This window comes from Otolemur garnettii, unplaced genomic scaffold (genome assembly GCF_000181295.1).
Source record: "Otolemur garnettii isolate 467f Iridium unplaced genomic scaffold, OtoGar3 scaffold00008, whole genome shotgun sequence".
In the NCBI taxonomy this organism is placed as follows: Eukaryota; Metazoa; Chordata; class Mammalia; order Primates; family Galagidae; genus Otolemur; species Otolemur garnettii.
In genome coordinates this window covers 26,126,947-26,140,914 of record NW_003852403.1, presented here as the reverse complement: position 1 = coordinate 26,140,914, position 13,968 = coordinate 26,126,947, and the positions used below count along the sequence as shown (strand labels likewise).

Sequence of the window (13,968 nt, the reverse complement as noted above, 5' to 3'; positions counted from 1 at the left end):
CGCCCACCATGGCCGCGCAGGGCGAGCCCGGCTACCTGGCGGCGCATTCCGACCCCGGCTCCAACAGCGAGCGCAGCACCGACTCGCCCATGCCCGGCTCCGAGGACGACCTGGTCGCCGGGGCGTCCCAGCACAGCCCCGAGTGGAGCGAGGAGCGCTTCCGCGTGGACAGGAAGAAACTTGAGGCCATGTTACAAGGTAGGCATCCCCCGCGTTCTCGGCTCCGGACTCAACCTCCAACTCCATCCCGGACATCCCCGCCCCGGCGCCCGCTGCCCTGGCCCACAACCGATTTAGCTCCCGGTCCTCCGCCCCCGCGGGGCTGGACACCCCGGGAAAGGAGACCTCGCGGGGCTCCCCACTCTTCCACACTTCTCCGGTCTCCAGGCACTGGGGCCCCCCTGGGCTAACTTAACCATTTTCAGAAAAGCCGAAGGCCGACTCTGTATTGGCGCGCCCAAGTTAGGTCCTAGACTTTGGAGATGTCAACTTTAGTCAGGACACCTGGGCTGTGCCAACCGGACCCACTCAGGTCTCATGGAGTATCCGGGACTCTTTCCCCACTGCCTGGCAGCCCCGAATTCTAGCTGTGTCTCCGTTTCACTCTCTCCCCTTGTCAGTATCCACTTCCTCCAGCTGAGGGGCCTGGTCTGGCTATTGGGAAACGCGTTGCAGATGTCAAGACTTAAGACTGGAGCTCTGGCCTCCGCCCCCCACCTTGTGGTCAGAGGGGCCGGGATTGGGGTTAGTAGCTGAAGCTTGGGGATTGTGTCACAGCAGCGGTGCTGTGTTTGAGGACAGTGTGTGTTCATCCCTAACAGGCTTATAAAACACATCTTGAGTTACATTCAGTCCGTAAAAATCCTCTTGTGCTATGGATGTCTGAATTTGTGTTTCACAATTTGGGGTTTTTTTTAACTCCTTAATTTCCCTGGGACCTTGCTGGGCTGAAAGGCTTTAACCACTCTGGACGAAAGGAATTTTGATTCCAACGTGAGAATTGGAGTGAACCCTACAGCGTCCAAGGTCATTTTGACCTTCCTTAAAAATGTTGATAACTATCCTACCTGTAGCCAACGCTGTGGCTCATATCCCACATCCAAAAAGAGAAAAGAGGTCCTCTGAATGACTCTTACTTTAGATACGGATAGAGGACCAGACCTTAGTCACCGAGGAGTCTGGGGAAGATTCATTCAGTAGCTAGTGCCCTTTTATCTCGGGAGGATTGGAGCTTTTATAACTTTCTTTTGTGGCTTCATGCATAACTTACTTTGACTTTATCAGTCAATACATCGCAGTGTGGGAGCGATTTAGTTCTCCGTGGAAATGCAGTGGCTTTTTACAACAATTAAGTAGGTTATTTTAAGAGAGAACAACATGTTTTCCAAAACAATAACTTGGTGGAAACAAATAGCAGGAGAGTTTGGCAGGCGGTTTTGGACGTACTACAAACTTGTCTCCCTTGTTGCTTATTTTTATTGATAAACATCCCTAATGTGTGTCGTGTCTCTGCTCCCTCTCCCCCCTTCCCTCTCTTTTTGCCTTAAATTATGTAACATGTGAGAGTTACTTCTGTGATAAACCTGTCCAAATAAGAATATTACAAAGTGGATTTGGAAATTCAAGCCTCAGTCGCATTTCAGTACCTCGTTTCAGTTATTTTCTCTGTTCTGTGGTTCTTTTTGTTCAGTTTCTGATTATAGGATGCAATATTTAACTTTATGTCAGGAAAATAATTGTGGGGTTGTTTGACCTGATAAGAGCACATACTCATCCTTTTCAACAAGTTTCCAGTTTGTTTTCTCTGTGAGTTTGGATGGAGTGATGTGAAAGATGGATCTCTTAATAGCACTGCATCATCTTTAACGTGTTTTACCTGTGCAGCAGACAAGTAGCACAGTGATATTAGCTTCTGGGATGTTCACGTGTATATAACCTGAGCTTTAGTAATAGATTTCTTTTTTGAATTAATTCATTTTCATTTTAAATAACATGAAATACAGGCGAGTTTTTTTTTTAATTTAAAGGCCATTTTCTTGGCAGATATAGTATTCTGACCATTCTGAGATGGTTTAAAATTGCTTTGCACAGTTAGCGTTTTTTTAACAACCCCAATACAATCATGCATTGCTTAATGACTGGGAGATATTTTGAGAAATATGTCATTAAGTTCTTCCATACTTGAGTGAACATCACAGAGTTTCAGTACACAAACCTAGACAGTACAGTCTACTACACATCTAGGCTATATGGTATAGCCTGTGGCTCAGGCTATAAATCTGTACAGCATGTTCCTGAGTGCTATAGGCAACTATAACACAATGGTAAGTGTTTATGTGTCCATACAGAAGAAGTAATGTGTTACGTCATATATTACAATGTTATGACATCATTAGGCAATAGGAAGTTTTCAGCTCCATTACAGTCTTTTGGAACCACTATGGTATGTGAAGCAGCCCCTTGGTGACCCAAACACAAATGTGAACACTGGAATCACTTGGACCTGGTTCAGATCCCTACAGGACCTTGGGAAAATTCCTGGGTATCTTTTTGCCTTCAGTTTGTCCATTTGGAAAAAGGGCCGAGATTAGGATTTTTCTCTTCGGATTTTGTGAGAATTGAAAGAGATAATGCCTAATATGCTAAAAATTGTCACAGCATTTGGTAAATGATAAGAACTTAATAACAGTTTTTATTGTTTTTACTAAATATCACATCATGGGTTCAAAAGAGTTCCAGTGCCTACCATAATTTATGGCATACAATATATACTTAATTGGGGAAGAAAAGAATTTTGCAAGTTCATAATTGCAGAAGTAAAATAGATAGCAACCAAGATAGTAAGTCAAGAAATATTCTAGTATTGTTAGATATTCTCGGGTGGAACACTTTTTAATTGAAAGGGGACAAGTAAGTGAAGTCTGTACTTGCCTGGTTGGGTTTCTGATTATTTGTGAATTAGGGTTTGCTATTTTTTGGTTTATAATTGCTTTAATATATGTACAGGTTTCCAATTTAAGTAAGTAAGATTATCTGCCTTTAAGTCTTCAGACTGTAAATTGGTGATTATAATGCTTGGAATTTATTTCCAGAGAGACTGTCCTGGGGGCAAGTTAATCTTTAATGAGTTGTATTTTTATTAGTAGAGAAATTGTTCTACGCAATGGACCAAAAATTCAGTGAGGTTACAATACGGGCAATAGGGTGGTAGTCAAAGAAATGAAATACCATTCTTGGATAATCATTGAATCCTAAAAGTTGGCATACATAAAAACCACCAGGCTGAAAATGTAGGGATATCTCTCTAATTATTCTTTCCTTTCCTTTTTTTAGCCATGAAAAGGATCTGACATTTTTGCTGAATCTAAATAAAGGTTGTCAATTTCATTACCTTATGGCTTTGTAAATTGGAATTTATCTTTCAGTTCAGTTTGGGTTATTGATGGGTGTGGTCAGCCTTGGAATGAATACCATGGACAGCATTTTTGGTGATAAGTAAAATTCATTTTTAATTTATTTAAAATGCTGATCTTCAAAATTTAAATTTCATGCCTCACATGAAATAATAATACTGATTCTTTTAAAGTTAATTAAATGTGTTTGCTACAGTACTGAGAACAAACATGGGATTCCTTTATTAATACTTATCTTTTTACAGCAGTAAATGTGTGTGTACCATAAAATTAAAAATTCCCACATAAAATTTAGAAGCATAGGCATGTTCAAAGTTCTGAATCTCTTGTATTTCAAGTAGAACAAGTAGAGAGTTTTAACAAGGGCGAAAACGGCCTGCTTTCATGAATGGAGATGGACATCTGGTGGGCTTTTGTGATACTACTGCTACAGACTTTAAAAACCATGTTGGGGTTGTAGTTTTTACAGTGATAGGCAGAACTGGCATGAGTTACTGCTGCTTGCTTGAGTAGCAGAGCAAACTTCAGTGCAGGCTGTTTTATGATTTGGTGAGTAAATAATTTCTTAGATGTCTTTTGTGAGAGCAGGAAGAACTATGAAGCCAAAACGAAGATGGGGGAGTACTAAAAGTGAAGCGTAATTGAATCGGGTTTTCTAACTAATGCTCGATCAAGGCTTATATGCGATAAGAACAGATGAAAATAATATTATGAACTCACTGGTTAAGATGACAGGGCCATGACCCAGATCTAGATTTGAATCTTGGTGTTACCTTTTAATAGGGAGCTTGGGAAAATTCATCACCTGCAACACCATTTCTCCCAGGGTGTGTCAGTAATTCTTACATCGTGAGGTAGGTGTGACAATGAAGACAAGAAAAGTGTATGTAAAAACCCGCTCAGTGCTAGCCACATAGGAAGTGCTGAATCATCTCATAGCAATATTTCGTGTAAACTGTAACATATAAAGTACACATTCTTACATTGAAAATGAAAATCAAATCTGTTGGAAAGTGAATTAAATGAGTTTATGTTTAATGAAGATTCACAGCTATCTTAATATTATACTTGTCCTTCCTGGTATCTTGCTATGTGTGGAGTGTATTTTAGCCCTTTAAAGGTGAGTATCTCCTGAGTAGAGCTCCATTAGATGAACGTGGAATTCTGAGTTTTGCTCAGGATGAGAGAGCCCTTCCCTTTCTTGAGTTGTAATTGTTCTTGGTTTGAGTGTTTTTCATTCTTGTCTGGTCCTGAGCCATTTGCTACTGACATTTTCCCTAAAGCCTAGCAGCGAGTTATATGTTGTGCTAAGCTTAAGTCATCATTGGTGTCTAAAAAGGAGTTTTACAAAGTAAACGCTGAGCCTGAGTTAAAATGTTCTGTTTGCTTACCTGTAAAATGGGGATAATAATAGCTCTACCTTATGGGGACATCGTGAGCGATGACTGAGAGGGTGCTTGTAAAATGCCTAGCCCAGTGCCAGGCACATGGTGCTGAACGAAACATTAATTCAGCGGCAGCGGCGGTGGCAGCTCTGTCCTGTGTGATCAATGAAGATTTCAAAACACTAGAAAGCAAACGTTTGCCAGGTCTTTTTTTTTTTCTTTTAATAGCATTTGAATCTCCTCTCCTCTCCTCTCCTCTCCTTTCCTTTTCCTTTCCCTCCTTTCTTTTCCTTTCCCCTCCCCTTTCCTTTCTTTTCCTTTTTGACTTTTTAGAGAAAACCTTGCTCAAAAATCAGAAAGTTTGTTAGGGCAGTTTTAGTTGAGTCACAGAGCAGAATTGAAAGTTAAAATTGCTTTGTAGATTAAAGAAAAAACACATCAGAGGTTGTGGAGCTGTTGTCAGACCAGCCTGGATGAGGGTCCTCCTTCCCCGCAGTGTGTGAAGACATGCTAAGAGGGATGATGAAACGCTGCCCTCACGGGCATGGAGCAGCCACTCAGTCAATGCTTTCTCTATGAAGACTTGGAGGGGTTTGGTTAAGTTGATCATTGATAACATGCAGCTAGAGAGGTTTGTTGTATCGATGACTTTTATAGGCAGGAATGTATTTGGCTGTGACTTAACAGGAAACCTGACACAGAATGGCTTAAACAAGCCAGGGGGTTTATCTTTGTCACCTAGTGAGAAGTCTGAGGCTGAGGATGCCAGGCCCCAAGAACTGCTAAAAGGCACCAGGAGCCCACGTCTTCCCTCCTCCTAGCCTCTACCATCTTCAGCCTGTGGCTTTTGGCCTCACTTTTGCAATGTGGCTCTGGCTATGCCTGGGTGTGCATCTGTGGCCTACATAGGGAAGAGGGGGAAAAACAAAAATTGTTTTCTGTTTAAGAGTTTGCATTTTTCTGTGACAACCCGCTCTCTGGAACTCCCATCTGTATTTCTTTGGCTACTCTTTGCTGCGAGAGACTCTGGGAATGTAGTTCCTTTTTCAGCCTCTCTGGTAGAAGTAGGGAAGGAAGAGAGATCAGAATGGGTGCTGAGGCTCGGCGCCTGTGGCTCAAGCGGCTAAGGCGCCAGCCACATACACCTAAGGTGGCGGGTTCGAATCCCCAGCCCGGGCCCGCCAAACAACAGTGATGGCTGCAACCAAAAAATGGCCAGGTGTTGTGGCGGGCGCCTGTGGTCCCAGCTACTTGGGAGGCTGAGGCAGGAGACTCACTTGAGCCCAGGAGTTGGAGGTTGCTGTGAGCGTGATGCCATGGCACTCTACCCAGGGGGATAGCTTGAGGCTCCGTCTCAAAAAAAAGAAAAAAAAAAAAGAATGGGTGCTGAGTGATGCAACCCATAGTTTCCCCATAGTAGGCAAAGCAGAGGAGCATTGTGACCCCTAATTCCAAGTTATGGCTGAAGCAAAACTTGTACTTGTATTAGAGACTTTTGTCTGCATTGATAATCCCCAGAAATTTAGATTATTTGGTAATGTTATATGTTAGGATATCTTTCTCGGTACAATCCAGGAATAGAATGAAATCCGTCAAAGAGGAGATGCCTTTGATCACCTAATGCTGTTCTCATCTTGTTACTCCGTTTAAGAACATGACCTACAGGTACTAAGTACTAGAATTATCTCTGTATTTTTTTAAATTTCCATTGTTAGCTCCATGTCAAATCTTTTTCTCCATCGGAAAGTACATGATACAATACAAATGCCCACTTTGCTTTTTATTACTCTAAGATATCCTTTCTGTCCTCCCTCTTCCCCATTGCCACCTAGCTCTAGTTTCTTTCAGAATGGACAAGTTCAGTGTAGTTCATGATTCTGCCCTTCGGCTTTCAAAGATTGGTCACTACAGTAAAATCTGGCTAACAAAGCCTGCATTTTTTCAGAAGATGACGTGAATTGAAGGAAGTTTGATAATAGAGTTACCATGAAACTTGTGACATGTTTTACTTCTTGAAATTGTCCACAGTGATAAGCTGATAAGATACACCAGGGGGTTCATGCTTCTTTCATTTTACTTAAAAATGTAATTACAAATGGGATCATCTCTCCCTCTCTATATTTTTAAATGTGAAATAATTAATGTCTGTGGACAAGGCACAATTTTAATGTTAATTTATAATATCTAGCAGCGTGTGGGGATGATCTTGGCAAGACAGTTTTATTGTTATGCTGCAAAAGCCTCCACATTTGATTTTTAATCCTTGTGGCACTACTGCTTACAGCCTTCAAAATGCACAAAATCATCCATGGAAACATTTTGTGGACATTGTGCATTTTAAAATCCTTTTTCTGCCTACTAATAGGTGATGAAAGCATTTATATTTGTAACAAGTATTAAGTCTCTCTTTTCATTTGTGGCACTTGGCATGTGGAAAATAATGCTCCCTTTCTAGCTCTCATGCAGTTCCTCTGTCCTGGGGGGAAAGATGAAGAACATATTAGTGTGCATGTTGTGTTGATCTGGAGCTTAACTACATTTCTTGTGTAGGAAGGTGCTAAGATGTAGGATTTGAAAATTAGCTGCTGCTGTTTATTCCCCCTGATTATAAAAGCAATACACACTTGTTATAGAATACTTGGAAAGTATTATCAGATGTAAAAAAAGAAAAACCCAGAGTCATGCCTAAGTCCAGAATCTGGCAATAACTACTGATGATATTTTGGGAATTTTTTTCTGGTCTCTTAAAAATATGCCCACATATAATTTATTTTTGCAACACATACTGAATTCTTACCATATGTCAGGTACAGTGTTAGGTTTGGGGATGCAGATGAAACCAAGATAGAAGTCCCTATCTATCTGGTGACTTCAATTCTAAGCTGGAATCCTACTTCCCATCTTTTTTCACTTAGCATTCTACCGTGGGTATTTTTTCTTTCTCTTCAGCCCATGCTGCGTTCCTTCTGGGCTCTGGGCTTTGTTTTCATGGCCGCTTTATAGACCTGCCTCAATTTGCTCGTGTGTGTCATTCATTCACTGAACAAATGCTCACTGACTCCCACTGTGTGCCTCTTACAGCTTCTTCAGGAACACGGCTTCAACAGAGAGTGATTGACAGAAAATTTGGGATAGTGCTTGCTTACCTTTTATGGGGATAAGAGGGGATAAAAGCAGGAGAGGCACACAGGAGCATCTTATTACACACTGTGGGATCCTTAGCCCACCAGTGTGTCTGTGTCACCTGGGGGCTTGTTAGAAATGCAAAATCTCAGGCTCTTTCCCAAATCCATCAGAATCTACATTTTTGACATTTTAACATACTCCTCAGGTGATCATAAGCACATTCAAGGCTAGGGGTGGTTGCATGGTGCCCCTGGCCTCAGCTACATGGGAGGCTGAGGCAGGAGGATCCCTTGAGGACAGGAGTTCAAGAGCAGCCTGAGGATAGCCAGATCCTGTCTCTACAAAAAATAGAAAAATTAGTCCAATGTAGGGGCATGTGCCTATAGTCCTAGCTACTCAGTAGGCTGAAGTACAAGAATGACTTGATCCCAGGAGTGTGAGGTTACAGTGACCTATCAGTGCACCATTGTCCTCTAGCCTGGGTGACAGAGCAAGCCTCTGTCTCAAAAAAAAAAAAAAAAAAAAAAAACCACATTAAAAACACTTGTAAAGTTCTTTTTCTAAGGCAATGGATGGTCCATACATGAGTGTTTATTTTAATAACATTGTTTTTTTTTTTTAAAGAACATGGCTTCAAGTGTCTACGTAATTCCCCTGATTATCATACTTTGTTTAAACATTACAACATTTTACATTTTAGGACATTTTTAGGTGGCCAGACAATAGAAAGAGTTTAATGTTTTTAATTAAACAGCTCAGGATTCAGATCCTGGCTCTATAATCTGTTAGCTATTAGCTGTTTGGCCCAGGGCAGGCTAATAACTTCTTTATTACCTTCTTCTCAAGTATAGATTTGAGCCTCAGTTTTCCTATCTCTAAAATGGCCATGTGGAAGGAAGTATGGAGAATCTTCAAAGAACTCAAATTAGACTTCCCATTTGCTTCTCCTATCCCATTATTAGGCATCTACCCAGAAGAAAATTAAGGATATTTGCACTAGATTGTTTATTGCAGCTCAATTTATAATTGCCAAGATGTGGAAACAACCTAAATGCCCACCAACACAATTAACCTGGATGGAGTTGAAGAACATTCTTCTTAGTGAAGTATCATAAGAATGGAAAAGCCAAGTATCCAGTGTACTCAGTACTAACACGAAGCCAGTAAATGACCTAATACATGCCTACACAAGAGAAAATTCAATTTAAGTTGGGGGGAGGGAGAACATGGGAAGCAGCAGAGGCAGGTAGGGAGGAGGATTGGTGTGCTTCCGCTTACTGGGTACAATGTAAGGGTATATGGCACACCTCTTGTGTGTGGGACACAATTTTAGGAGGGACTCAACCTAACAAATGCAGACATTGTAGCTTAGTTGTTTGTACCTCACATAACCTGAAATAAAAAAAATGGGGGATACAAGTATCTATCTTTTAGGTTGTGAGGGTTAGAAATACTGTATGTAAAGCATCCACAGGTGTCAGGTGCAGAGCAGATACTCAAAATACAGCAGATGACTGTTTAGTACTGCTGCCCTGCACACTTTTGGCTAAATCTTTTATGCATCCTTGATTATTCTCATAGGAAAAAATCTTTCTAGTGAAATTTTTAGGGCAAGGACAAGGGACATTTGAAGAATCTTGATCAGTTTTGCATAATTATTTTCTGTAAGTTTTGCAGAGTAGGCAGAAGACACGACAGATCTGTGGGGTGTCTGCTCCTTGCACCCTGTGTCCCCACACCTGGCTTAGTTGAGCTGGCAATTGTGAGATATCAAGAAGCAGTTGAACTGGTAATATGGAGTTAGAGTTCTGTTTTGCCTTTTTCACTGAAAATTTAAAGTGATGTTTATTTTATGTGATCAGTGTGTTTATGGATCAATGTTTCTTAAAATTTATTGATATAAAAGTCACCTGAGGTGTTTGTTTAAAACAACAGACTGTGAGCCTCCCTCTGACATTCTGATTTATAGGTTAGGGGGTGGTAGTGGTGGCATGGATCAGCATTTTGGGAAGAATTTTGTGTGAGTCTAATGTAGATGGTCCCAGGACCAAACTCTGAGAAACATTGCTACTGATTAGTGGATGGTCACTGCTGTTAAGAAGATTCAGATTCTTTTCTTTAATTCCCCTTACCCTTGAAACTAATACTTTTTCCACGTTATTAAACTGTCTTGAAGCATTTTCATCTGGGAGCATAATTTATAACTGGCGTTTTGTTTATAGTGGCTTATATAAACCTTGAGGAAAGAACACAAACCTATGTATATATATCCCCCCTTGTAGGAATATATATAATATATACATATAGTCTATTATTGCACAGTACACTTGCAATGCATGCAGTTTTCCTACAAACTTCTGTTACATTAGGCATAATAGACAACTACTTGATATGTTGTGAAATAATTTAAAAGCCCATATATTGTGAAAAAAATTAAAAAGCAAAGTGAAGGGAACTATTAAAAAGAAAAATAGTCATCAGCAATCTTACCATCCTAATAGCTACTTTTATTTTTCTGCCTTGAAACAATAGTCTTTGATGATTTGCATGGAGTTTATGTAGTTGCTGTTACAGTATTAACTACAGTTTTGTATCTAGCATGTTAATCTAAAATATTAAATGGTTTTTGTATTTCTAAGCAGTTTCAGAATTAAAATTTTATAGTTGAATAATAGTACATATGGTTGAAAATTTTTTTTTATAGTTATGAACCATCTTATGATGAACATGATGACATGGCTTTTTTTCACTTTTGGAACTCTATTCCAGGGAAAAATATGAAGAATATGGGTAGTGAAGAATGATGATGATTTTGAAAGCAGTAAGTTTTTATTGAATACTTACCACGTGTGGGGCAGTGTTTTAGCTTTGTAAGTGTGCAGTCATCCCAACCTCTAAGCAACAACCCACAAGCCATTGGCATCTATATTTTGCAGGACAAAAAACAGCTATAAATGCTTTAAATCTGGAGCCCTGGTTTCTTTTTGGAATTCTGAATACATCTAGACACCAGTTTTCCTCTTAGGGTGGTTGTTACAGAATCTAGACTCTTAGTGTTGTGGATGAGTTTAGGATGATAAACTAAACTTCAGAATAAGTTACATTGCTTCCATGATCTTTCTATTGAAATCCAGAGAAGCTTGGTATGAGACACAGGGGTGGGTTAGAATTCTTAGCAAGAATGCAGATGTTCTGAAGTTCTGCCTTCTCCAAGTTTGGTTAAGTTTTCTCAGGTTCTTCCTTTATGAAACAAGGCTAATGATAATTCTCTCTAAGGGTTATTATGAAGATTATGTGATAATGTATATAAAGTAGGCCCACTATTAGTGTCTGTACTTTTCAAATGTATCTCCTATTCTTCTCCAGCATCTAGCGCAAGATGCTGTAGAAATAGATGGACTGTGTTTATAGAATAAATGACCCATGATGTATCAGGATTAAAAACTTTGTTCCATTATGGGCCAGTGGACCTGGCACTGACCTCATGGAATGGAACTTTAATTCTAAGTCATGTGCTTGGCCTTAAGAAACACCAAACAGTTCTGCCTTAACACAAGTAAGGTAGAGAGCAGTTCTTCACATGCAAGATGGTTTTTGTTCACCCTCAGTTTAAGGGGTATGTAGAATGTTGTACTATTAGTGATAGTGTATTAATGCACAGTTTTGAATGAGGATAGGGAAAACTTACTTTAATGATCAGATTCCAGTGAGGTTAATGTTAAGTAATTTATAACCAATATTTAATCTGGATTAAACTGATAAATTATCAAGATTAAAATTGTTAAATTGAAATTTATCAAGGTTGATACTAATATATTAAAATTTTCAGTTGTAGATACTGAATTATCTTCTTAGAATAACACATCTTCAATTATTTATTTAAATATGATTTCAAAGCATTTCAGGTAAGAGATAATCTACTCTCAAAAATAAGAGTAGTCTTTTTATGTTAGTGTGCTCCATCACTGGAATAGTCGTTGAGTTATTTTGAATTTAAAGAACATCATTTCTCTTCATAACGTGGTTGACCAGGAGTCAGGTGTCTTGAGTTTATGGCCCAGTCTTGCTACTGACTTGGTTACTTTGGATAACCTGTCAGATTAGCTTTCAAGCTTGTGAAAGTTTTCTCTCATTATACATCATTTGGGAGCAGTGAAGCCATCTACAAAGATGTTCCTTAAAATCTCTTTCAGTTTCAGTATTCTGGTCTTTTGCACACTACACAATATAAAGCTAATAGTACTTTGCAGTGTGATATTGGAGGCTGACTCAGTTCTCTGTACATGAGTAGTTTTGGCAGGAATTTGTCTTGATCTGTGCAACACATATGAGTATTCACAGCAAATGGGTAATGGGATGGATAAATGGGGTATCTTGGCTTTGGAGGAGTGAGTGCTTGCAAGAGAGCTAACCATGAGTTCCCTTTTGTAACATTTTGGCAGTCAAGTTTATAGCACCCTGAATTCTGTGGGCTAGATGCTAACTAATTTAAGGTTTTCTACAGCAATCGAGCAGAGATCACAGTGTAAATCATAGTTGAGACTTGTTGGTGTTAACACATTGTGCTAGATGAACAACAGAGATCATATGTTTCCCTAAGTAGCATCTTTTTGTCACATTTTCTTTCTCCTTTGCTAACATGTCCAGTTAACAAGCTTCATGTGCCAGGGTTTATATCTAGCATATAAACCACTAGAGTTCTGTGGCAGTGAAATGTGATAATGTTCATTACAGTGAAATCTAAATAAAAAATAAAGACATCTGTGTGCCTAAATTTCTCTTATCTTGTATACAGGTCCACTGATGCTTGTATTATTTATGTTCTGAGTTGGTTCTTTTATTATATTCTGGCACCAGCAAAGTCAATACTTTGACAAGATTTTATCTTTTTAATTGCTTTATTATAATGATTTAATTTAAAAGAGCCCCCAAAATGTATTTAGCTTAACTATTATAGAAGGATTCATGTAAAGATCTGTTGATTTTAATCTGAGGGGGATGTTTTCTTTTAATTAATTCTTTTATATGGGAAAAGGAAACAAGAGGTTATCATTCATCTACAGAGTTTTGACTTTTCCCCCAGGGATCCGTAATTTAATAGAACATTGTTGGCACTTATATTGTCACCTAAACAGAAACATTGGCTTCAAAAATCTATTTACTATCAGCAAATGGGCATCTGAGATACAAATCTATGTAAAGTATATTTCAGCAAGTCAGAAAACAACTAGACTTTAGCAACAATGAATTATAAAAATGGATTTGAATTTCAAGGGAGTTCTGTGTAAATGATTAGCTTTCAAGCTTGTGAAAGTTTTCTCTCATTATACATCATTTGGGAGTAGTGAAGCCATCTACAAAGGGAAATTGTTGCATATATTAGAAAAGAAAAGAGTGCATATTATGGGACCTCGTAAGTAAATGAGGTCTTTTGCATTTAAAAGAAATACAATCCAATGGAAGAGAGAAAACGTACTAGTGCTTGTTAACAGAAAACAAAAATAGATCACATGGAGTAAGACTTTGCTTACTTAATGCTTACCTTAGCCTTGGGTCTCCTGCCTCTACATCACAAGACAAAATGCAAGAAGGGTATGCAAAGCGTCATATAGGAAGATGGTAAAGCAAATACAGTGCTGCACTGTTACTTCTGAGGGTACTGCTACTTCTGGTGAGGCCCAGAGACTATGTTCCTAGATTGCTTACCTAAAGTATGAAAAGAGGCAGTATTGTGTATCAGCTTTTGTCTCTTCTATGAGGAGGGTCAAGGGTTGCCTGAGGGGAACTGCCTTTCCTACACTTCTGGGTTACTACGTTTGAGACCTGCTGACACTCACAGGCATCTAACAAGCTCTCAGAGAAGGAAGTTAGAAGTATGTCTGGTATAAGCTTGAGATGAGGGTGTCAGCACCAAGAAGTTTGATAGCCATGCAGAGCTTTTGACTATAGCTAGGCTGGAGTTGAAGCATAATGGAGGTGAGATGTTGTATAAGATGGTTTGTCTAGTACAGGATCTTTATATACTTTAAATGCCAAAAAAAAAA

General features: G+C 39.3%; 1 protein-coding gene across 1 annotated transcript in view; it reads left to right on the top strand.

Annotated features, from left to right (window-relative positions):
- Nucleotides 1–8: 8 nt before the first annotated feature.
- The window catches only part of BICC1 (BicC family RNA binding protein 1), a 293,563-nt gene continuing 279,603 nt past the window's right edge, over nucleotides 9–13,968 (top strand). The window contains exon 1 of the mRNA XM_003783644.2: nucleotides 9–198. Coding sequence (XP_003783692.1) covers nucleotides 9–198 — 190 coding nt within the window. The remainder of the gene's footprint in view (nucleotides 199–13,968) is intronic.